Source organism: Heptranchias perlo, chromosome 17 (genome assembly GCF_035084215.1).
Source record: "Heptranchias perlo isolate sHepPer1 chromosome 17, sHepPer1.hap1, whole genome shotgun sequence".
Taxonomy (NCBI): Eukaryota; Metazoa; Chordata; class Chondrichthyes; order Hexanchiformes; family Hexanchidae; genus Heptranchias; species Heptranchias perlo.
The window spans coordinates 9,167,090-9,191,844 of record NC_090341.1 but is presented as its reverse complement, the minus strand read 5'-3'; the positions used below and the strand labels follow the sequence as shown (position 1 = coordinate 9,191,844).

The following is a 24,755-nucleotide window of genomic DNA, read 5'->3' as shown; positions in this document are numbered from 1 at the left end:
AGGCCACACTTTATATATTGGTCATTAAAAAGTAGAAGCAATTATAAAGGATTGAATCTTGCTCCAGTTAGGTTTCCCTAATACAGTATTACGCACGCTTTGATAGATGACTGCAAAGACAGGAATACTCAGTCTTCCTGGATCAAACACACTCCTTTGACTGAAGACATCATATGCTTGCATTGTTATGTACTGAGAACAATACCTTACAGATCAGAGATTGAACAAGTTGGGCACTGCTGAACTAGAGGTATCGATTCCTTGCTCTATTTTATCCTGCCTTCTGCTCAAATATAGTGGATGGGCTCCTCTGTCCCTAAACTGAACGTCCAGTAATTCAAATGAGTTATTAAATAAAATGTATAAATACGCAGAGTTTAACATTATTTTTCTATTTACTAAACCAACAAGGTCAATATTATGGTGCAGTGAAATCAAAAAAGGAATATGGTATTATAATTGATTAGGGTCTCTGTTGGACTCAGAGTTGGGGTGGGTCTTGAAGATGTGAAAGACTTTTACCAATCTTTGGTTCCTTATTTTGACCTTGGCCAACCTGCCCCTCTCTCCCAAACTTCGAGCGATGAGGTTCAGTCTCGATTGAAAAATGTTCATTTTGAAAAGTTACTTCACTGCTCTGTGAATGCTTAGCCTGTAGTTTGGCCTCTGGAGTTCGGTCCTTATATACAATCCAAGCAGAGTTCAGTCACCTCTATGTGTCGGTGATGTGCCTCGGAGTCCTGTTGCGTGGCTTGCTCTTCCCCTTCTTCCCACCGTCTGACATGAACTTCCACTTGTTCATCATCATCTTGCGCTTCTTCCGCTGCTTCTCGTTGCACCACACCCTCTCGCAGTACTCCTCCACTCGGTGCAGGTTCGAGTAGCCGATCAGCTGCATGATGTCTTTGAACCAAGGCTTCTGGCTGTGCAGCCGACGGTGCTGAGTCACGCAGGGCCGGTTGGTATACTCCCCGTCGTCGCGGTTGAAGATTTCCTCGAGCTGCTCGCTCTCAATCACTTCCAGTGAGATTTTGGTCACTGTCTGCGTGAAGCCGTGCTCCATCGTTTTGCAGTAATAGGTTCCTTCGTCCATTCGGTAAACCTTTCTGAATAAGAGGCCGTGCTCAGTTTTGATGATCCGCTCGTCTGTTTTCACCTGTAAAAATTAACCAGCGATTCAAACAACAACAACTTGCATTTATATAGCGCCTTTAATGTAATAGGAATGTCCCAAGGCACTTCACAGGAGCGTTATCCGGCAGAATTTGACACCGAGCCACATAAGGAGATATCAGGACAGGTGATCAAAAGCTTGGTCAAAGTGGTAGGTTTTAAGAAGCATTTTAAAAGAGGAGAAAGTGATCGAGAGGCGGAGAGGTTTAGGGAGAGAATTCCATAGCTTAGGGCCTAGGCAGCTGAAGGCACGGCCGCCAATGGTGGAGCGATGAAAATCGGGAATGTGCAAGAGGTCAGAATCGGAGGAGCGCAGAGATCTCGAAGGGTTGTAGGGCTGGAGGGAGATAGGGAGTCTTATTCTTGCTGTTTGGCAATGAACAGAAAGTTACACAAGGTGATGAATGATCATTTTCACAAGGGTTTTCACACTTAATGTGAAAATAGGTGATTGATACGGTGGATTCAGGTAAATTGCTTACCAAAAACAGATTAAGAAAGAATTTGCATTAATATAGCACTGTTCATGATCTCAGGACGTCCCAAAGTGCTTTACAGCCAATGAAGTACTTGTGAAATGTAGTCACTGTTGTAATGTAGGAAGTGCAGCAGCCAATTTGTGCACAGCAAGATCCCACAAACAACACTGATCAGATAATCTGTTTTAGTGATGTTGGTTGAGGGGTATATATTGGCCAGGACACTGGGGAGAATTCCCCTGCTCTTCTTCGAAATAGTGTCATGGGATCTCTTGCATCCACCTGAGAGGGCCTCGGTTTAATGTCTCATCCGAAAGGCAGCACCTCTGACAGTGCAGCACTCACTCAGTACTGTACTGGAGTGTCAGCCTGGATTTTGTGCTTGAGTCTCTGGATTGGAGCTTGAAATCATGACCTGACTCAGAGGCAGGAGTTCTACCCACTGAGCCACGGCTGACAGCTGGTCATTCGTTAATTTTGTCTGTGGGACCTTGCTGAGCGCAAATTAACTGCCATGTTTGCCTACATAGCAACAAGTAACCTCACCTAAAAAAAAGTAATCTATTGATTGTAAAATGCTTTGTGTGGTCCTGATGTGATGCTATAGAAATACAAGTTCATTCTTTCTGTTTATGTTGCAGGGTTCAAAATTCAGAGGGCAGAAGTTAACCACTAGGGGGGTTGAATTTGCACCGATCATCTGCCGTAACTGCATCGTAAGATCAGTGGAAACGCCGGGACTTACGCCGTTTCTCCAGAGTTTCCGCGGTTCTTTCGCCGAAGTTATGGTAGGTGATCAGGAGAAATCACGGCGGAAATTCAAGCCCATGGAAGTTAGCAGGAAGGCCAACCAAAGGGTTGGTAAAGGTGCAGAATATGTTACCATATGAACAGGGTGGTGTAAATGGGGGACAAATGTGCCTTGGGCACTGGCACAATAGGGGGCAATAGCAAATCAGCTGCCTGTTTCACCCCGCCTGATTTACTTTTCCATTGACTACCGCCCGGGACAAATTTCACCTCCGATGGGTTCAAAAGTCAATTCAAAAGGGGCTATGAAACAGGACTACGAGCATACGGAAATGTTGGGCAGGAAAAGACCAGCTGGTCCATCAAGCCTGCCCCATTGAACCTAATTTCTTTTCCTAAAAAAAAAATTCTTACAGTAAATATCAAGAACATTTCACCTAGTTCACATTTTTCTATTACAATTTTTTTGGATGTTGCTATAGAAGAGGGTGAAAAGAATAGTTATATATCGTCCTTTGGCCGTTAAGATGATTATATTTAAATGTAAAGAGTGCACCATCTGCAATTGGGTAACATACATGGTCATGGTTTCAAATCCTGCCCAGACAAGTAGAAACGAGGTCTCCTGCCTTTGATGGCTGTTAATATATAGAATGTACAGCACAGAAATAGGCCATTCGGCCCAACAGGTTCATGCTAGCGTTTATGCTCCACACGAGCCTCCTCCCACCCTTCTTCATCTAACTCCATCAACATATCCTTCTAGGAAAAAAGGCTGAGAAGTCTCAGTGCTAGTCCCAATGCGCTTTTTGCAGTCAGAGCCCCAGTCCAGTTTGGCCACTTTCAAGGGACCTGATTAATCTGTAATTAAATGATCTCAAATGGGTTCAATTTGCTTACCATCATAAGGAGACTTTTACCCCTCTCTGGCTAGACTAGAATCAATAGATTGGAGATTACTGTATGACGTTGTGTTACAAAACACTTCACACATTAATTTCAAAATCCTCTGATATTTTCACAAAAGACGTCAAACTAAACACATTAAATATTCACATGATAAAATCGCTCAGCATCATTTCCAGGCTAGTGTTACAACCAAACCTGCCACCCAGTAAATTATGAGATGATAGAATCAAATGGTTTGACTCACCTCATCTTTCATATCATCCACAGCTCGCTGTATGAACCATTTGACGGTGGCCTGAAGAGACTTTGGGACACATTCAAGAAAGGTGCTGTTGTGTTCAGTCCCGTAAACCACTGTCTCCTCCGTACTATCGAAATCTTCCACTGTGAATAATTAAAAGCACAATGTTTAGAAAAGCTATTACAGAACAGTTTACTGGGATTATGCTCAATTCAGTGAGGACCAAATCTTGGAAATAATTGTGTTTGGTCCATCAGTACCTATCATAGAATCTTTCAGCACAGAAGGAGGCCATTCAGTCCACCGTGCCTGTGCTGGCTCTTTGAAAGAGCTCTCCAATTAGTCCCACTCCCCTGCTCTTTCCCCATAGCCCTGCAAGTTTTTCCTTTTCAAGTATTTATCCAATTCCCTTTTGAAAGTTACTACTGAAACTGCTTCCACCGCCCTTTCAGGCAGCGCAGTCCAGATCATAGCAACTCTCTGAGTAAAAAATAAATTCTCCTCACCTCCCCTCTGGTTCTTTTGCCAATTATCTTAAAAATATTGGCAAAGTAGTTTGATTCCTTACTACTTATTGGTGTTTGCTAATATACTTTATTAATATTAATATTTTTCTATTCAGTAGAGACCTCAACATAGTTTGTTGGGTTTATATACATTCGTGTCAATCAAAGAACCACAATATGGGGTCAAAGAGCAGAGATCAGTCCTGGTTGTACACAAAATGCAGGTTTACTAGTAATAGGAATAATGAGGATAGACCGTTGTGAAATAAATGGTAGACAACATACTTCTTCCTTGTGTTTAGTTCCTCTAATAACCAGGAGACATTTTTTGGGAGGTGAGGGAGGGAGGAAGACCCCTGATCCTTTAGGGCTGATCCACGGCTGCAATTACTTGAACCTTTCAACAATGGCTTTGGAAGTTGAGAGACTGACATGGTAACCACTAGGCTGCCATAGAAATTGCACCGAATGAGCTAATTGGCAAAGAGTAGGCATGCACCACGATGGGCGTCAGCTTGGATGGTTGGTTCTGACCTCCGAACAAACTTAGATGAAAACGTGGAGCAGTGCAAGCTGTGCACGCATCAAGAGTCAGAAAGAGTGTGGGCACTTTGAGGGAGGATTATTACCTCTAAGATATTATGCGCTGGATAAAAAAAAAAATCAAAATTAGACATCAAAGTATCAAAATTAGACATTAAAGTTAGGGTTGCCAACTCTGGTTGGATGTATTCCTGGAGCTATCATCATACGACCCTCCCCCCCCTAACCCCCACCCCACCCCCCCAACAACACACCCACCACTGGTCGCTCAACACATCTATCCTCACAGTGCCCCACCTTCCTCCACCAAATGCAAAGTGAACAGACTCTTCGTTACCCGATTGGATGCTCCTTGACTCTCCGTTAAACAGCCTTTCCCCCCCCCCCCGTCTCTAATATTTTTTATAACTAATAATTGATTGGCACCCCATCCACCACCCTTAACATTCACTCCCTTCACCACCGGCGCACCGTGGCTGCAGTGTGTCCATCCACAGGATGCACTGCAGCAACTCGCCAAGGCTTCTTCGACAGCACTTCCCAATCCCCCGACCCCTACCACCTAGAAGGACAAGGGCAGCAGGTACATGGGAACACCACCACCTGCACATTCCCCTCCAAGTCACACACCATCCCGACTTGGAAATATATCGCCGTTCCTTCATCGTTGCTGGGTCAAAATCCTGGAACTCCCTTTCTAACAGCACTGTGGGAGAACCTTCACCACACGGACTGCAGCGGTTCAAGAAGGCGGCTCACCACCACCTTCTCAAGGGCAATTAGGGATGGGCAATAAATGCCGGCCTCGCCAGCGCCGCCCACATCCCATGAACAAATAAAAAACAATGAAAGTGTCAAAGAAAATGAAAAAAAAAAATTTTTTAATGCCCCAATTTTTTTTCTCCAGAGTTGCTGGAAGCAGTGTCCAGGAGATTAATCTTTAATTCCTGGAGACTCTAGGACAATCCCGGAGGGTTGGCAACACTAAACAAAGTACATGTTTTAGATGGTGTTTAGGAGAGTGCTTTTGAGAAAAAAACAAATGTAGTTATTTTTGGTTTTAGAGAGGTCAAAGTTAAAACTGAGTAACAGTGGGAGGGGAGACCTGTGAGGGGGCGGGGGAGATGGGGGGCAGGATGGGGATGGGGAAGGACCCAACATGGAAGAGGTTGTATTCACCTTTTCTTTTGGATAAATTTTTCTTTTCATCCCTTTCCATTCTCCCTGCTCCGTGCACCATTCCCTGATCGAAAGGGTGGGAAAATGATCTGCTCCCAGACCTTTTCCGATGCTGCTCAGCATTCAACTGCCCCAGGAGCGAGTCCGTCCCTTCACAACTGTCCCTCTCCCTCTGTGAGGGAGCACCTGACAAAACAGTGCAGATCTGGAACTCGCCACGTGAGCCCTCAAACACAGGCCCAGCTGCTTTCTCACATAAACCTTCTATAAAAAGGCACGGAATTCAGACCGCACAGTAGAAAGTAGGAAAAAGAATAAGGGAAAAAAAAATCTGTAGCAAAGTATTAAGGAGGTAGTAAACTCACTGATCTTCTACCCCTGGGAACTGGGTTCAAATCTAGCCCAGACTAATGAGGTGAAAGAGCACTTTATTTGTGAAATGTATTTTGGGGATCTTGACCCAGTTATTAGCAAGCATCAGTCTATAGCATAAAACTGACCTACAATGTCAATCTCCTGCATATAGGCCACCAGATGGTTTTGTGTGGGAAATGGATATTGTCACACTGTGGCAGTACTGGTGCTCTCCTGGGACTGAGGTTGAGGGCAATTGTTGGGGGCAGAATACAAGGGTTTTTTTTATTTACTGTGTATCAAACTGCGCTACAAGCGATCCAGGAGTGTTTGATCCTGACACGAGTGGCTGAAACAGGAAAAGGTTCCATTTCCCAACGCAAACATCCCATACCTTGTTGAGCACACAAGAGGGGAGAAAAAAAAGAATTCTTAAGCTGCTACATTCTCCGTGACAGAGTTATCTTTGAACTTAATGGGCCAAATCTTGCTGGACGCACACACAAATCAGCCAACAAGATCAGGGGATTAAGAGTTGCGACTCTCCAGGACTTGCTGGTCGATTTACGCCACTCTGCCGTTTGCTTTTCACAAATGACATTTCGCCTTTAGCTTCCCTGTTATTTTTAAGAACTTGCTGGAATTGTACATTAATTGCCCATTAAACTCTCCGCAGAGAGTCAATCTGACGTATTTAAAGGATGCCGGTGGTTTCATCTAAAAAGAGGAAGGGGAGGTGATTTTCCTTACCACTGAGACTCTGATCCAGGCACTGATGAATGGGGTTACCGTTCCAGATATCTTGTCTTCGGAAACGTCTGAACAAAGAGAGGAACTGAAGTGAGGCTCTGAAATGAATCTGAAGTCCTTTTATATAATCTTACCAAGATGATCAAATGAGCAGCACATGCCCTCGATTATAGCACCGTACCTAGTCTGTATCGGCAGTGAATGACTGTGGCAACACTTTAATTTACCCTCAGCGTTCTGATGCTGTCGTTAATCGTGTAACTGAATTGCTTGTGGTTTAAGGACGTCAGCGTAGTCCCCTTCCCCGATGATACAGTGGGTAAATGCACCGTGTCACATGGGCTAGAAAGGTCATAGGTGGCAATTTTAACTCCGGGGCGGGAAAGTGGCCTAGCGAGCGGCCGGTGGGAGGCACAGACGATTTTAACGGGTGAGCCTCGTTAACATGCCGACCTGACGACCAAAATGGCTGGGATGTCGGTGGGAGGTGGTGGGTGGCTCTGCTCCTCCAGGCCCCATGAGGGAAAGTTTTAAACTTACCTCACAGGACCTCTTCGGTGGTCTGACCAGGTTCTCGTTGTCGGGACATCCTGGTTAAGATGGTGTTGAGGTCTTATTGGCGGGTGTCATATACGCTTGAAAAATGGGGAATTTTAAAATCGTAGTGGGCTGGGGACGGAGCGGGTAATTCAGCCCCTCCAATTTAACTGCTCCCCCGCATCAGGTTCCCCCCCCCCTTCAAGGTTCAGTCCCTCGTCTGAGCTGATTTGGCTGATCTACACTGGGGCAGTAGTGTGGAAGAGGCAATTGGCTTCAGTGGCCACGTGCAGGAGAGGGAAATCAGCCAGGGTTCCCACTTCTGATCATTATCCAGCAACTCGTGCTGGTAAATGCACCTTTGAACATCTGGTGAGGGTGTCACTTGTGATCAAAATCTCATTGAAGCTGAATCAGCTGCTGAGCACTTGTGACTATGTTGCTGCAGTCAGGTCATACAGCGTTCGAGGTCAGAAGTCACAGAGTCATTGACTGATCTATAATGGTCGAAACATGTACATGATGGTAAAGTACTCAAAGGAAAAACAGAACTGTACACACATCCTCACTACCCCACACACCAACGCATTAATATACAAACTAACCTTGCATGTGCAAACACACATACCACACAGACACACACACTCACAGTCAAACACAGACCACACAGACACACACACATTCACACACACACACTCAAACACACACACACACTCACACACAGACACGCGCACACAGACACACGCAGACACGCAGTCAAACCCCCAGTACACACACACCTCACCATCCTAGGCGTGAACACACTGATAGTGAGTGTGCACGTGCGCACACACACACCCTTCTCACTCCCTTGCACACCAGCACATTGATAAACTGGTTAACCGTGTACGGACACAGACACAAACTTGCTCACTAGCTCCACCCACCAACACACTAATATACTCACCCCCCCTCCCCCACATGCTATCTCAAAGCCAGTGAAAGCAGCTTAGCTGAGACTCCAGTACCTTTTTGCGGCGGGCTGGTATCTGGTGCAGGAGCTTCCGTCCCAGGCGCAGTAGGGGTCTCTAGCGAGGCAGCACTCGGCACATGCATTGCCATAGGTCTCGCACTGATGGAGCTTCACCTGGGCAACCCCCACCCTCGAGCCAATGTACAGCTGTTGCTGCAAGGTAGCAGAGTACACAAGAGGAACGTTAAGCGGAGAATAACGTAAGAGTGCAACACCAAGGATGTGAAGGAAAGACATGCCATGGAACTGAAGTACTTACCCGTTTCACTGAGATCTCCATAGATGTGATAGGATTCGGAATCTGGCAATATTAAAATAGAAACCATTATTGGAAATAATTCCCCTCCCCAAGTTTCGTCCCCCTTAATTCTCTTCCCTTGGGGGTAATTTTGACCTTGGCCGATAGTGTCAGCCATGTCTCAGTGGGTAGCACCCTCACCTCTTGAGTTATGAAGGTTGTGGGTTCATGTCCCACTCCAGAAACTTGAGCACAAAATCTAGGCTGATCCCAGTGCAGTACTGAGGGAGTGCTGCACTGTCGGAGGTGCCGTCTTTCAGATGAGATATCAAACCGAGGCCTCAGGTGGATGTAAAAGATCCCATGGTCAGCTATTTCGAAGAAGATCAGGACTAATTCTCCTCAGTGTCCTGGTCCATTTTGAGGCCTTATTAACATTGGGGTGGGGGGCTGTTGCTGGAGATCGAGTGCCCTGGGGCAGCCCACTGGCTCCATAACATTAGGCGACCCAGTCGGCCTTCGGGCCGAACGAAGGTACGTCCGTGCTGGGAGCCGGAGGGTGAGGGTGGGGCTGCTCCTCCTGGGCCCACAAAAAAAATAAAGAGGTACTTTCCTTTGGGCTCCTCTTTGGTCAGGCCGCCAACTGCTACTGGGCAGGGCTTGCGTCACGTACGCTCCGCCCATTTCAGTCCAAAAATGGCATCAGGGTTCTATTGATGTCCTAGGGTGAGGACACAAGCCGAGGGATGGGGATGGGGGGGGGGGGGGTCTTGAGGCTTTTGATAGCTGGAGACCATCAAGGGGAGTTTGGAGAAGTCCAGCCCGAAAAGGTGTGAATTAGGGTTCCGGCTCCAGAATAAAAGAGTTAAGGGTGGAGACGGGAGGTGTTTCGGAGGTGAACGGAAGTGACCTTGGTGACAGTCTGGATGTGGGAGTGGAAGCTGAGCTTGTGGGCAGAGCAGTGCGGCTCATCCAGGGCTTAATGTCTGTCAGGGAATTGGAGAGAGTGACAGCAGCTGCGGTGGGGCGGTGGGGCGGGTCAATGGGGGTCAGGAGTATCATCACTTCACATCTGGAAGCTGTCTCCACGCTTCCAGATGATGTCACCAAAGAGCGGCATGTGAGCGGTGAAGAGAAGGAAGCCAAGAATGGTGCCCTGGGGTGACTGTGTGGGCACCGGGGGAGAAACCATTTGTGATGACGTATCATCATCAGTTCGAAAGGTAAAAATAGAAACCAGGAGGGAGCAATGCCATGGAGATGGATTGTAGAGGAGAGACGTTTGAGGAGGATTGAGTGGGCGACAGTGTGGAAGGAGGTGGAAAGGCCGAGGAGGATGAGGAGGGAGAGCTGTCACACAGGGTGATCATACATGGAATGGACTTCTGGCTAGGGAAACAGAGGCAAAAACCCAGGAATGATTGAAGAAACAGTTGGAGCTCTTTCTGGCTGAACAACCTCCTCATTTGTACCTCTCATGCTCCAAGATATCATAAGGACAAGTGCCTAAGATTCACCTCGTTACATCCATTGAGAACGTAGGAAGCAACACGAGTATTGTAACAAAAAGAAACGGATGGTATCTGAAATCTTTGACAGTTAGAACGTTAGTATAGTAGATGGTCCATTATTGTCTGATAATGGCAGTATGACACAATAGGATACACCGAATACCTTAAACACTTGGAGCTCTTCCAGAATCACTTCCTCACTCTGCACTGCATTCCCCTTCCGCAGGGCGATTGTCTTCAGGACGACCCCAGTATCTGCACAGGAAGAAAACACCAGCCACTCTTGACATTCCTCTCAAGCAAATGGAGTTTAGAAGAAACAAAGGAAATAAGGAAATATATTCGACATTTTTGCTTTTCTTCCCCCTCCGCCTTAGTCTGCTGATATTTTGTGCAGTCCTCCTCTTAAATCCAATCCTGCTCTCCTCATAGATGCCACATTTTTTGCTACATAGGTGGACGTAAAAGATCCCATGGCATTGTTTCGAAGAAGAGCAGGGGAATTCTCCCGGTGTCCTGCCCAAGATTTATCCCTCAACCAACATCAGTAAAAAAACAGATTATCTGGTCATTTATCTCATTGCTGTTTGCGGGACCTTGCTGTGCGCAAATTGGCTGCTGCGTTTCCTTCATTACAACAGTGACTACACTTCAAAAGTACTTCATTGGCTGTAAAGTGCGTTGTGATGTCCTGAGGTTGTGAAAGACGCTATAGAAATGCAAGTTCTTTCTATAGTCCTAACTTCCTCCCTCCTCCCAACCCCCAACATTTAGGTGGTGCTGGTTAGATAGTAGTGATGTCAAAGGGCACACCATCGTACAGTACTGATTGGCCGTGCCACGGGGTGCTGGCGCGCTCTGCAGGAAGACATGCCCGATTTACGCCCGGACTATAGACGAGGAAGGCCACTCGATCCATCTTACCTCACCTCTCCAGAAAAAGAACTCATCCTATCGTCTGAGAAGATTGGTCACCTTATTAAATTAAACTAGGCCTCAGGGAAAGTCAGTCATCTTCCAGGATTAGTTCTCAGTTTGAGCTAGGCCTCGGGGAGGCGAAGTCAACCCGCACCACTCTTGGGCGCTGACCGGCTAGCAGGTGCTAGGGAATGATTGTCCCGGTCCCATCTCTCAGTCACTGAGTAACATTAATGAGATGGATGGAAAGGAATACCACATTAAAAAAAAACTGAGGGAATAAATCAGTCCCAAATAGTTTTTGACAGCAGCGCTGTCATCGTTTTCCTTATTTGCTGGTTTGCTTGTTGAGCTGACGGCTGTGGGTTCTAATCCAGGTCGGGCCTCGCAAGCTTTCGTCACAAGGACTTTAATTTGCTAATTTTGACATTTCCGGAGCTAAGAAAAGACATTCTTCCACGTCGTGAACAAAGAGCCCTCAGTGAGGAAGCAACCCGGAGGACTGTGCCGCTTTATGTAATGATGTCGGTGGGAGGAGGCACGGGGGTCTCTGCTTAGACTAGTCACGCTGGGGAACCCCAGAAAAAAAATACACGGCCCAGGTTAAACGTTCCACTGGTTTGGGGCGTTTGGTTATTGGAGGGTGGGCTTCTGCACAGGGAACGCAAGTGCACCCATACTGTCCCAATGTCTCAAGGCTGCCAGCGAGAATCCCTCCCAGCAACGTGACCTCGGAAAATTACTCCCTAAATGTCAAAGATTAATGGGAAAATAAGTCTCATTATTGTCCATTGATGGAGAGAGAGGAGCTGAGGGCCTGTCCTCTTATCGATGAATAAGCTGTGTGGTTAGTCCGAGGAACATGGATCTGAGACTTGGGTTGAAAATAATGGAACAGGAAATTAAGCCATATTTAACTGAAGATATGATGTGGAGATGCCGGTGATGGACTGGGGTTGACAATTGTAAACAATTTTACAACACCAAGTTATAGTCCAGCAATTTTATTTTAAATTCACAAGCTTTCGGAGGCTTCCCCCTTCGTCACCTGACGAAGGGGGAAGCCTCCGAAAGCTTGTGAATTTAAAATAAAATTGCTGGACTATAACTTGGTGTTGTAAAATTGTTTATAACTGAAGATAGGTTTATTATCCATTGTAATGGTCGGAACATTAAAGGCCTGAGTCTGTTTGGATATAAAAGATTTGCATTTATATTAAGCCTTATCATGTCATTGAGAAACATTACAAAGTGCTTCACACTAGTTATGATTTGAAATGTATTGACAAGTACGCGGATGAGGCAATCTCTGTGCACAGAAAGATCCCACAAACAGCAAGGAGGTGAATGACCAGTTAAATGTTTTTTTGAATGGTGTTTGTTGAGGGAGGAATATTGGGCCAGGACACTGGGAGAACTCCACTGCTCTACAAAAAGTTTAATGGGATCTTTTATATCCACCTGAATGATTTAGCATGACAACCCTGACAGTGCAGCACTCCCCCAGTACTGCTGTGGAGTGTCAGCCCACAAGTCGTGGAGTGTGGTTTGAATCCACATCCTGCTGACTCAGAAGTGAGAGTGCTACAGACTGAGCCACGACCGATTCATTGAGGCATGAACTGTTGGTAAATGAACCTACAACGGTTCACGGGGCCACCAGATTGACCATCACTCAGGAATGCACAGCGCCAGACCTGGAAACCCTCACACACAGCTCCGGGACACACCAACCCCCTCCAGACATCACTCACACACACAGTCCCAGACCGAACACCCCTCACACACACAGTCCCAGACCGAACACCCCTCACACACACAGTCCCAGACCAAACACCCCTCACACACACAGTCCCAGACCAAACACCCCTCACACACACAGTCCCAGACTGAACACCCCTCACACACACAGTCCCAGACCGAACACCCCTCACACACACAGTCCCAGACTGGACACCCCTCACACACACAGTCCCAGACCGAACACCCCTCACACACACAGTCCCAGACCAAACACCCCTCACACACACAGTCCCAGACCGAACACCCCTCACACACACAGTCCCAGACCAAACACCCCTCACACACACAGTCCCAGACCAAACACCCCTCACACACACAGTCCCAGACTGAACACCCCTCACACACACAGTCCCAGACCAAACACCCCTCACACACACAGTCCCAGACCAAACACCCCTCACACACACAGTCCCAGACTGAACACCCCTCACACACACAGTCCCAGACTGGACACCCCTCACACACACAGTCCCAGACCAAACACCCCTCACACACACAGTCCCAGACTGAACACCCCTCACACACACAGTCCCAGACTGGACACCCCTCACACACACAGTCCCAGACCGAACACCCCTCACACACACAGTCCCAGACCAAACACCCCTCACACACACAGTCCCAGACCAAACACCCCTCACACACACAGTCCCAGACCGGACACCCCTCACACACACAGTCCCAGACCGAACACCCCTCACACACACAGTCCCAGACCGAACACCCCTCACACACACAGTCCCAGACCGAACACCCCTCACACACACAGTCCCAGACTGGACACCCCTCACACACACAGTCCCAGACTGGACACCCCTCACACACACAGTCCCAGACTGAACACTCCTCACACACACAGTCCCAGACTGGACACCCCTCACACACACAGTCCCAGACCGAATACCCCTCACACACACAGTCCCAGACCGAACACCCCTCACACACACAGTCCCAGACCGAACACCCCTCACACACACAGTCCCAGACTGGACACCCCTCACACACACAGTCCCAGACTGAAAACCCCTCACACACACAGTCCCAGACTGAACACCCCTCACACACACAGTCCCAGACTGGACACCCCTCACACACACAGTCCCAGACTGGACACCCCTCACACACACAGTCCCAGACTGGACACCCCTCACACACAGTCCCAGTCTGAACACCCCTCACACACACAGTCCCAGACCGGACACCCCTCACACACACAGTCCCAGACCTCGCACCCCTCACACACACAGTCCCAGACTGGACACCCCTCACACACACAGTCCCAGACTGTACACCCCTCACACACACAGTCCCAGACCGGACACCCCTCACACACACAGTCTCAGACTGGACACCCCTCACACACAGTCCCAGTCTGAACACTCCTCACACACAGTCCCAGAGTGGATACTCCTCACACACAGTCCCAGACTGGATACTCCTCACACACAGTCCCAGACTGGACACCCCTCACACACAGTCCCAGACTGGATACTCCTCACACACAGTCCCAGACTGGACACCCCTCACACACACAGTCCCAGACTGGACACCCCTCACACACACAGTCCCAGACTGGACACCCCTCACACACACAGTCCCAGACTGGATACCCCTCACACACACAGTCCCAGACTGGATACCCCTCACACACACAGTCCCAGACTGGACACCCCTCACACACACAGTCCCAGACTGGATACTCCTCACACACAGTCCCAGTCTGGACACCCCTCACACACAGTCCCAGTCTGGACACCCCTCACACACAGTCCCAGTCTGGACACCCCTCACACACACAGTCCCAGACTGGCCAGCCGTCATGTGCACACTCCTAGATGGACAGCCCTCTCTTGACCAGACAGGTTTCTGAATGCAGCACAGGCCTGTTAAGCACAAAAACCGATATTGTATAATTTGAATCATCTTTTTGGTCTGGAAACCAATTTATTTAGAAAAGCACTGAGTCAGATTTACTATAAGTGGACAGTTTAAGGAGTTTTGAAGTGTAGGGAGTGTACGGTTGTTTACAGGGTCTGAAATTTCCATCCCACAGTTAAGTGTATTATCTTGGAAGAATCATAATGTGGGGGGAATAGGTTCAATGTGAAATATTTTTATCACACGCTGGTTTTTGAACCAATGGATTGGGGCTTAACACGAACTGACAATGACATGTTCTCTGTCGCTTGAAGATCTACAAACACAAAGAAGGGTTTATTGCACATTGAAAGTAAATAATCAAAGCTCCTGCACCGCCCAGTGTGGAACGGAGCCTTACAGACCGGGAAGCTCCTGAGTCCAAGAAAGAAAGTGCTGTGTTTACATAGCGACTTATCACATCTCTCAGAGGCATCTGAAAGTGCTTCACATTGAAATGCAATCACCACTGTCACAGAGGCAAGTGCGCCAGCCTAACTACGCACAGCAAGATCCCATAACACACAATGAAATGGATGACCAATTAAACTCTTTCTGGCGGTCTTGGTTGAGGGCCGAATGTTGGGAGAACTCCCTACTCGTCTTCAAACTGTGCCCTGATATTGTCAAGCGCTGTCTGCACCACTGGAACAGGGAAACAGAACCTTATTTTAAAAGACCGGGATTTTCCTCCACTGCCGTAACTTTGCCAGAGACATGGCGGGAAAAGAGTTTCCGGCATACCCGGCAAAGTTACGTCGGGAGCAGCTCCGAGGAAATCCCCGGCCAATGTCTCATCGGGGGCCTGGTTTTGATGGTGCGTCTGAAGGATGACAGGCAGGACTGTGCTGAGTTAGGTTACTTAAGTTGAGGAAGTGTAGGGATGTAAGAGTTGGTCTTAACACCTTTGGGCTAGAGAGAGGAAGCAAAAAAAAAAATCAGACATGGTTTGCATTCTGGACCACTGTTCACTGAGCCCTGCTGGAAAGAGAGAAGGTTGAGAGGAGATTTGATCAAAGTGTTCAAGATCACGAAAGGTTTAGATGAAGTAAATAAAGAGAAACTGTTCCCATTGGCGGTAGGGTCGAGAACCAGAGGACACAGGTTTAAGGTGACTGGTAAAAGAACCAAAGGCGACATGAGGAAAAACTTTTTTACGCAGCGAGTAGTTATGATCTGGAATGCGCTGCCTGAAAGGGTGGTGGAGGCAGAGTCAATCGTGGCTTTCAGAAAGGAATTGGATAAATACTTGAAGGGAAAAAATTTGCAGGGCTATGGGAAAAGGGCAGGGGAATGGGACAAACTGGATTGCTCTTACAAAGGGCTGGCACGGGCTCGATGGGTCAAATGGCCTCCTTCTGTGCTGTAACAATTCTATAATTCTATGTGTGAACACTGAGTTAGGACAGGGTCGTGCTCGGCTATGATATGCCTCACGGTTGAATAGCACACCAACGTGCACTGCCAAGAAGAGCAGTCATTTGGGAGAGGGACCACACAGCACCAAGTGCCCAACCAGAGCCAATCCCTTCAGGAGGCGAGAGGAGAAAAGGGGCATACAATTCTGTCTATTGGAACAAGCACTATGTTTAGTTGGAGTTTGTTATTGACGGATGTTTATGGTAGAAGAGCAGGACGTCCCTTTCTCCTTAAAGAGAGACTACTTCCCCATCAAGGTGGCACGTGTGCATCGTTGCACGTCGACTTTGGCCTCCAGCTTTATGCCCACACCCTGTGCACAATGCAGAAGAACATCTAAACATGAAGGCAGCCCACACATACAATGTCCTTAGTTGGCACATGTCCTCTGCTGCCACTTTGCTGGTCTGGGGGAAGGTTTCATGAGGGAGTCCGTTTCAGGTCATTCTTGTATAGAACCTTGGTTAGACCACACTTAAGAGTACTGTGCATAGTTCTGCTCTCCATCTTATAAAAAGGATATAGAGGCACTGGAGAAGGTGTAAAAAAGATTTACAAGGATGATACCAGAGCTGAGAGGTTGGGGCTGTTTTTTCTCTAGTAAAGAGAAGGCTGAGGGGTGACCTGGTAGAGGTCTTTAAGATTATGGAACGATTTAATAGCGTAGACATAGGAAAGATGTTTCCACTTATGGGAGAGACCAATGCTAGGAGCCATAAATATAAGATAGTCACTAATAAATCCAATAGGGAATTCAGGAGAAACGTCTTTACCCAGAGAGTAGTTGAGGCGAATAGCATAGATGCATTTAAGGGGAAGCTAGATAAGCACGAGGGAAAAAGGAATAGAATGATATACTGATAGGGTTAGAGGAAGTAAGGTGGAGGCTCGTGTGGAGCATAAACACCAGCATGGACCATTTGGGCCGAATGGCCAGTTTCTGTGTTGTACATTCAATGTAATTCTAAATATCATGCAGTCGTTGCAGTGCTTGCAGTTTAACGGGCCCTGCAGCATACCTGTCCCAATGAACATGACATCGTACTGTCCATCTTCTGCGTCCACCCGATCCACTACGATCTGCGTCATCTTGTACTGGACGTTAGTTTTAATGAGCACTGGGTGCTGATTTATAGGGTACACCGACTGGAACATTAGAGGGTGGCTGCGAGCAAAATGGAGGACGTCATCTGGGTAGCCCTTGGTGCTGGTGTATTGCCGGCTGGGTTGGGTGGTGATCTTACTGGGACACTGCCGGAGAATAGAGGAGAAAGGAATTGACAGCTACGCATAGAAGATAGGTGATAGGTTTAGTTATTAGATTTGCTAAGATGAACATTTATTTGTTCAAAAGTGAGGCCAATTCACTTGTTCAGAAAAGATGAATGTCTGGGAATGAAGGTTATGGGGGATAAGCATTAATGGATAATCCAAAAGGAACTGGGACACAATGGTTCCTGGGCTGAGGAAGGAGGGCTGTTTTGTTAAGGGGTAGCACAGGTAGAGTTGAATAGTGGTGACCTGGGGGTAGATACACATTCTGGAGTTTCTCAGGATGTGGGTGTCGTTGGCAAGGCCGGCATTTACTGCCCATCTCTAGTTGCCCTTGAGAAGGTGGTGTTGGGTCTTCTTCTTGAACTGCTGCGTTGTAGCAATTTGAGACAATCGAGTGGCTTGCTTGGCCACTTCAGAGAGCAGTTAAGAGTCAACCACGTTGGTGTGGATCTGGAATCGCCTATAGGCCAGACCGGGTGAGGACGGCAGGTTTCCTCCCCTAAAGGACATTAGTGAACCAGTTGTGTTTTTATGATAATCCGACAGCTTCATGATCACTTTTACTGATACCAGCCTTTTTTTCTAGATCTATTTGAAACTGAATTGAAATTCTCAAACTGCCATGGTGGGATTTGAACTCACGTTGCCTGGATCACTGGTCCAGATTGTGGAATATCTGCATAGAAGTCTCACTCAGGAAGGGATAGGGTCCATGAGGGCGATCACTAGAAGGAATAGCCCTCATTGCCATAATGATCTTTTGTTGTTTCATATGTAACGTGTATCTGATCCCAGCTTTTCTATCTGCCTGTCTGATGACCTCAGTACATACTGATGCAGACATCAATGTATTTAAAAAGGGGAGATTTGCAGTAGTACAGCCCACTGACACTCAGTAAGTTGAGTTGAGGTAGTTGGGCTTCTAACTTGGGCCAATCCTGTGTATCTCCCAGCAAGCAACAAATGAACACTGCCAAATGCCAGGAGCAAGTCACCAGCCTGCCCACTAGGCCAGGGAACAGCAGGAACAAGTCACCAGCCTGCCCACTAGGCCAGGGAATGGCAGGAGCAAGTCACCAGCCTGCCCACTAGGCCAGGAAATGGCAGGAACAAGTCACCAGCCTGCCCACTAGGCCAGGGAATGGCAGGAGCAGGTCACCAGCCTGCCCACTAGGCCAGGAAATGGCAGGAACAAGTCACCAGCCTGCCCACTAAGCCAGGAAATGGCAGGAACAAGTCACCAGCCTGCCCACTAGGCCAGGAAATGGCAGGAACAAGTCACCAGCCTGCCCACTAGGCCAGGGAATGGCAGGAGCAAGTCACCAGCCTGCCCACTAGACCAGGGAATGCCAGGAGCAAGTCACCAGCCTGCCCACTAGGCCAGGGAATGCCAGGAGCAAGTCACCAGCCTGCCCACTAGGCCAGGGAATGGCAGGAACAAGTCACCAGCCTGCCCACTAGGCCAGGGAATGGCAGGAGCAAGTCACCAGCCTGCCCACTAGGCCAGGGAATGCCAGGAGCAAGTCACCAGCCTGCCCACTAAGCCAGGGAATGGCAGGAACAAGTCACCAGCCTGCCCACTTGGCCAGGGAATGCCAGGAGCAAGTCACCAGCCTGCCCACCAGGCCAGGGAATGGCAGGAACAAGTCACCAGCCTGCCCACCAGGCCAGGGAATGGCAGGAACAAGTCACCAGTCTAGGAATACAGAGATAAAAAGGTGAGCAGTAAAATAAAATACGTTAGCTTTAATAAAAAAAGAAACATTTAAATTGGAACGGAGGAATGAAGGATTTGTTAGCTAGTTTCTCTCCGCAGTACGGTTATAAATCTGACTGTATGGAGATACCAGAACACCATTTAATTTTTCCATGCAAGAATACTCACAGATCCAGGCCTTGGGTAAGGTACTTTCCCCTCGTAAGCTGTCCACTGATAATCAGGTCCTTCCTTGTGTGCATATGGTCCATTGAACACCTCCCGTATATCAGCCATACGATACACGCAAACAGCATAGCCTTGGAAGACATTACTGAAATAACATAGACGATATAAAAAAGTCAAATATCGACGTAGATGATAAATAAGATCCTTTGCTTCATAATATGATTTCTGTCTGCATTTCAAAGGGTTCAGCAACATGGGGGTATAGCTCAGTGGTAGAGCATTTGACTGCAGATCAAGAGGTCCCTGGTTCAAATCCAGGTGCCCCCTTGAAGTTTTGGTGTTGAGATAGAGGATCAGCCATGATCATATTAAATAGTGGAGCAGGCTCGAAGGGGCGAATGGCCTCCTCCTGCTCCTATTTTCTATGTTTAAAACTAGCCCATACGTTCTGTATCCATGCTGTGTTTGCTGCATCCTCTATCTATGGCCTACAACTCATTGTTATTTATTGTAAACAATTTTACAACACCAAGTTATAGTCCAGCAATTTTATTTTAAATTCACAAGCTTTCGGAGATTTTCTCCTTCCTCAGGCTAAACATTTGCCTGAGGAAGGAGAAAATCTCCGAAAGCTTGTGAATTTAAAAGAAAATTGCTGGACTATAACTTGGTGTTGTAAAATTGTTTACAATTGTCAACCCCAGTCCATCACCGGCATCTCCAAATCATTGTTATTTAGTCCTAGTAACAGGATTGGCTCTTACACAGCAGGTGTGGAACCCTAGTGATTATGATACTGGACTAACCCAGAGGTTGTGAGTTCTAAATCCCAGCCAGGGCAAGTTATGAAATTGAATTCATGAGTCTAGTAATTTGAGGTCTAGGACCAGGAAAGAATGATCATGAAAACTGCTGGACTGTTGTAAAAACCCAACTGAGGTGCTAATGTCCTTCAGGGATAGGCCTGCCATCCCGATTTGGTCTGGCCTACATGCGAGTGCAGTCCCACACTATGTGGTTGGTTGACTCTTAATGCCCTCAGGTCAATAAATGTTGCCTTGCCAGTGTCACCAACATCCCAAAACAAGTAATACAAAAGGTCTTGCTGCAATTATATAGTTCTTGTGCAAGTATACAGGGCTCTGGTGAGACCACACCTGGAGTACTGTGTACAGTTTTGGTCTCCTTACCTAAGGAAGGATATACTTGCCTTAGAGGGGGTGCAACAAAGGTTCACTGGATTGATTCCTGAGATGAGAGGGTTGTCCTACGAGGAGAGATTGAGTAGAATGGGCCTATACTCTGGAGTTTAGAAGAATGAGAGGTGATCTCATTGAAATGTATAAAATTCTTAGAGGGCTTGACAGGGTAGATGCTGAGAGGCTGTTTCCCCTGGCTGGAAAGTCTAGAACTAGGGGTCATAGTCTCAGGATAAGGGGTCGGCCATTTAGAATTGAGATGAGGAAAAATTTCTCACTCAGAGGGTTGTGAATCTTTGGAATTCTCTACCCCAGAGGGCTGTGGATGCTCAGTTGTTGAGTATATTCAAGACTGAGATTGATAGATTTTTGGACACTAAAGGAATCAAAGGATATGGGGATAGGGCGGGAAAGTGGAGTTGAAGTAGAAGATCAGCCATGATCTTATTGAATGGTGGAGCAGGCTCGAGGGGCCGAATGGCCTACTCCAGCTTCTATTTCTAATGTTCTTATAATCTACACAAATTAAATGTGACTAATTGGCTAGCTCTTTCAAAGAGCCGGCACAGGCACGATGGGCCGAATGGCCTCCTTCTGTGCTCTATCATTCTACGATTCTACACATGTAGGTGAACAACTGAACTAAAGTAGCACAGGGAAGAATTCGTGCCCAAGTATCCATTCTTCACGTGCGGGCCTCAGCAGTGAGTGATGGCAGGCTGCTCGACCATGGGGACCCCACATTCAAGGCTGATCCAATTCCATACCTGCCTTTTCAGCAGGAGTCATTGGAGCTGAGCTCTCTGATCTTCCTTTCCCTAGTCCAGGGAGGTTGCAGTTGATTGCATTGTCCCATCACCTACCTGCATCAGATCAGCTCACTCAACACAGACCAGCTGCCACATTTAACACTGTTTATTACCACTGTTTATTTTATTAGGACCACAAAGAATTGCGTACCAAACTATAGCTTAATCTAGGCGCCATGTGATATCCATAAACCGTTGGGCCTCTGCTCTCATAGTTTATGTTATATAAACCCATTAAGTAAATTCGTAAACCTAATACTAAAACCAACCATCCGCAGACACAGCCTAGAAATGACTGATGGTGATATTAGTGGATGTTTAATGTGTTTGTGACATTCCTTAGTCCCCTATTTAACGGAGGCATCACTTGTTTATTTAAATGCCTTCAGTCTCCACCTCTAAAAGCTATTGTTAACATTATATACTGATACTTATATCTGGAGCATCTCTGGAAAGATTAACCACTGCTAAATTGGTATGAGTTGTTCCCGTTCTACCCTCCAAAAAATAGGCACAACACATACCAATTTCAGGCCCTGGGTGTGTGAAATTACGTCCATGAGCTGAAAAAAATAGAACTTTTGTTAAAAGATGACCAACCCAATGGGCGTCTCAAGTCAAAGATTTAAAGAAAAAAGAAATAAAAGAAAGAACTTGCATTTATATAGCGCCTTTCACGACCTCAGGACGTCTCAAAGCGCTTTACAGCCAATGAAGTACTTTTGAAGTGTTGAACAATTTGCACACAGCAAGATCCCACAAAACAGCAATGTGATAAGGACCAGATAACCTGTTTTAGTGATCTTGGTTGAGAGATAAATATTAGCCAGAACACTGGGGAGAACTCCCCACCTCTTCTTCGAAATAGTACCATGGGATCTTTTATGTCCACCTGAGAGGACAGATGGGGCCTCGGTTTAACATCTCATCTGAAAGACGGCACCTCTGACTGTGCAGTGCTCCCTCAGTACTGCACCAGGACTGTCAGCCTGGATTATGTGTGCGAGTCTCTGGTGAGGGACTTGAACCCACAATTGGCGTTTATATATGGGTTTAAAAGAGAAATGCAATCATTTAAAGTGCCACATCATACTACTTGTTATAAAGGGAGGCACCAGTGCCTCTCAGTGTCCCCTTGTTCCTGTATTTTATGCTTTACGTGTTTCTGCTCTGAGACGGACTGGGATTCTGCAGCAGAATCTCCTCTTCAATGACATCATGAGGTTTGCTTTTTGGTGACATCACCCATGGGGACAGTGGGCCATGGATTTCAGTTCCTATTTATGACGTCACTGGAGCAATGAAAGGATGAGTTTTACACAAAATGGCTGCTCCCACACCACCTCTATCCGGTAGTGTTAAAGCACAGGACAACAGAGAGACCTACTTACGTGTTAGCCTTGGCCCCGGTGCTAGCAGTTGGAAAGTCATCGGTGCAAGCCCTGCTCCAGAGACAAGTGCATAATCTAGGCCGACACTTCAGTGCAGGACTGAGGGAGTGCTGCACTGTCGGAGGTGCCGTCTTTCAGATGAGGTGTCAAACCAAGGCCCCGTCTGCCCTCTCAGGTGGGCAGAAATGATCCCATGGCACTCCCTACATTAAAAAATTGACTACACTTCAAAAATTGATTGAGCAGTGCTTTGGCATGTCCTGAGGCTGAGAAAGACCTACATCTCAACAGTGATACACCATTGTTTTGCTCATTGAACATCAAATAAAATGCTTTCCTACCTTATTGTGCTAAATATAGCATAGATTTCCGGATTCTTCTCATCCTTAGTTCTCAGTAGAAATATATCTTCTGTGACACAGAAGATAAGGTGAAATGTTACAAAATCACCAACAGTTGAATTAATTCTTCAGTAAACAGGCTATAATTCTGATATCATGGATATCTCCTTTTATTAAATTTAGAATGTGGTTCACATGCTCAGGGTCGGGTTCGAACGTATGTTCTTTACACACAGGGAAGTAACGGCACATCCTGACACAGTCCCAACGCCAATGTTTACTTCTCCTAGTGAAGTCGTAAACGCCTCCATAAAAGAGCAGGCCTAGGATTTCACGAGGAAATCTTACCCCGTTGCTGGGGTAGAGTAGAGAAAGCTTTGTTCTGCCTCTGGCTTGTGCTGGAGCTGACCTGGGAGTGCCCGGTGCTGACCCGGAGTGCTGAAAGTGAACCAGTCTTCCATTTCTCCCACCGCTCCCATTCCTCACCTTAATGAGCGCACAAAACAAAATAATCTGTTACTTACCAAGCTCATCAAAGTACGTGTCTATCCCATCAGGTCCTGGAACAGAACATATCAGCCTGGTTTTGATGAATGTGCTCCATTTGTTTACCAGTACCCTTTGACCTCCTGCATCATTCTGAAAAATACCATTGTAAACACATCATCAATTATGTTTCATAACCTTCTGGGATCATTGAGAAATAAGGTCCCCCCCTCCCCTTTCTCCACCCCCCACCCCGCCAAACAATGGATTCTAACCCTCAACTAGACGGCAATAGCAAACCATTGACACTCTGATTCTTGTAAACATTTCTATCATTCACGAGAAGGAAGATCTAAACCTGCAATGAAATAAAATTTAAAAGTACAGATCGTCAAGATATCGGCTCAGCCAGCTCGCTATTCTGTGCTTGTCTGGATTAGAGATTCCCTCCATCAACAAACGGGGAGTTCTCATTCAAAACTCTCTTTTTTTCATTGACTTGAATTTTTTTTCATATGCTGGTGTTTAACGAGCATTTAAGATGATAAAAATGTCTAGGAACAGGGAGAGGCCATCAGGCCCAAGAAGATAAACTCCACCTTCTCGCTATTTCCTTTAATCCCTTCTCGCTCATCAGACATTACCCTAGACCCATGTGTACTGCTGTTATATCGGGCCTTTCACGACCTCAGGACATCCCAAAGCACTTTACAGCCCAATGAGGTACTTTTTGAACTGTAGTCACTGTTGTAATGTAGGGAACGCGGCAGCCAATCTGAGCACAGCAAGATCCCACAAACAGCAATGTGATAATGACCAGATATTCAGTTTTAGTGTTGGTCGAGGGATAAATATCGGTCAGAACAGAACTCCCCTGCTGCGCGCAAAAACCAACAATCACTGCACCTCAAAAAAAAAATTAATTCATTTTAGGCGAATCATTTTGGAATGTTTCTGAACTAAGGTGCTTTATGAATGCAAGTCTTTAATTCTTTTAATGGCCCACTCTAGTAACTGATTCCAGAACTCCATTAGTCTTTTATTGCAAAAGGTGCACTTGACTTTCCCTCTTTGTTATATTTTAGCAAATACTCATTACAGACTTTAAAAAAAAACATTCAATTAGTCTG

The 24,755-nt window shown here is 46.7% G+C and overlaps 1 protein-coding gene and 1 non-coding gene across 3 annotated transcripts in view; one reads left to right on the top strand and one right to left on the bottom strand.

Annotated features, from left to right (window-relative positions):
* Positions 1-376: 376 nt before the first annotated feature.
* sema3bl (sema domain, immunoglobulin domain (Ig), short basic domain, secreted, (semaphorin) 3bl) overlaps positions 377-24,755 on the bottom strand; it is a 142,083-nt gene continuing 117,704 nt past the window's right edge. For both annotated transcript variants that reach the window (XM_067998436.1, XM_067998437.1), the window contains exons 8-17: positions 23,664-23,778; positions 23,140-23,209; positions 19,400-19,544; positions 17,259-17,490; positions 10,346-10,437; positions 8,693-8,734; positions 8,429-8,586; positions 6,885-6,952; positions 3,556-3,695; positions 377-1,156 (exon numbers count right to left, since the gene is read on the bottom strand). In XM_067998436.1, coding sequence (XP_067854537.1) covers positions 713-1,156; positions 3,556-3,695; positions 6,885-6,952; positions 8,429-8,586; positions 8,693-8,734; positions 10,346-10,437; positions 17,259-17,490; positions 19,400-19,544; positions 23,140-23,209; positions 23,664-23,778 — 1,506 coding nt within the window. In that variant the 3' untranslated portion in view covers positions 377-712. The remainder of the gene's footprint in view (positions 1,157-3,555; positions 3,696-6,884; positions 6,953-8,428; positions 8,587-8,692; positions 8,735-10,345; positions 10,438-17,258; positions 17,491-19,399; positions 19,545-23,139; positions 23,210-23,663; positions 23,779-24,755) is intronic.
* Positions 19,655-19,726, top strand: trnac-gca (transfer RNA cysteine (anticodon GCA)). The gene has a single exon. It is a non-coding gene; the product is annotated as a tRNA-Cys (tRNA).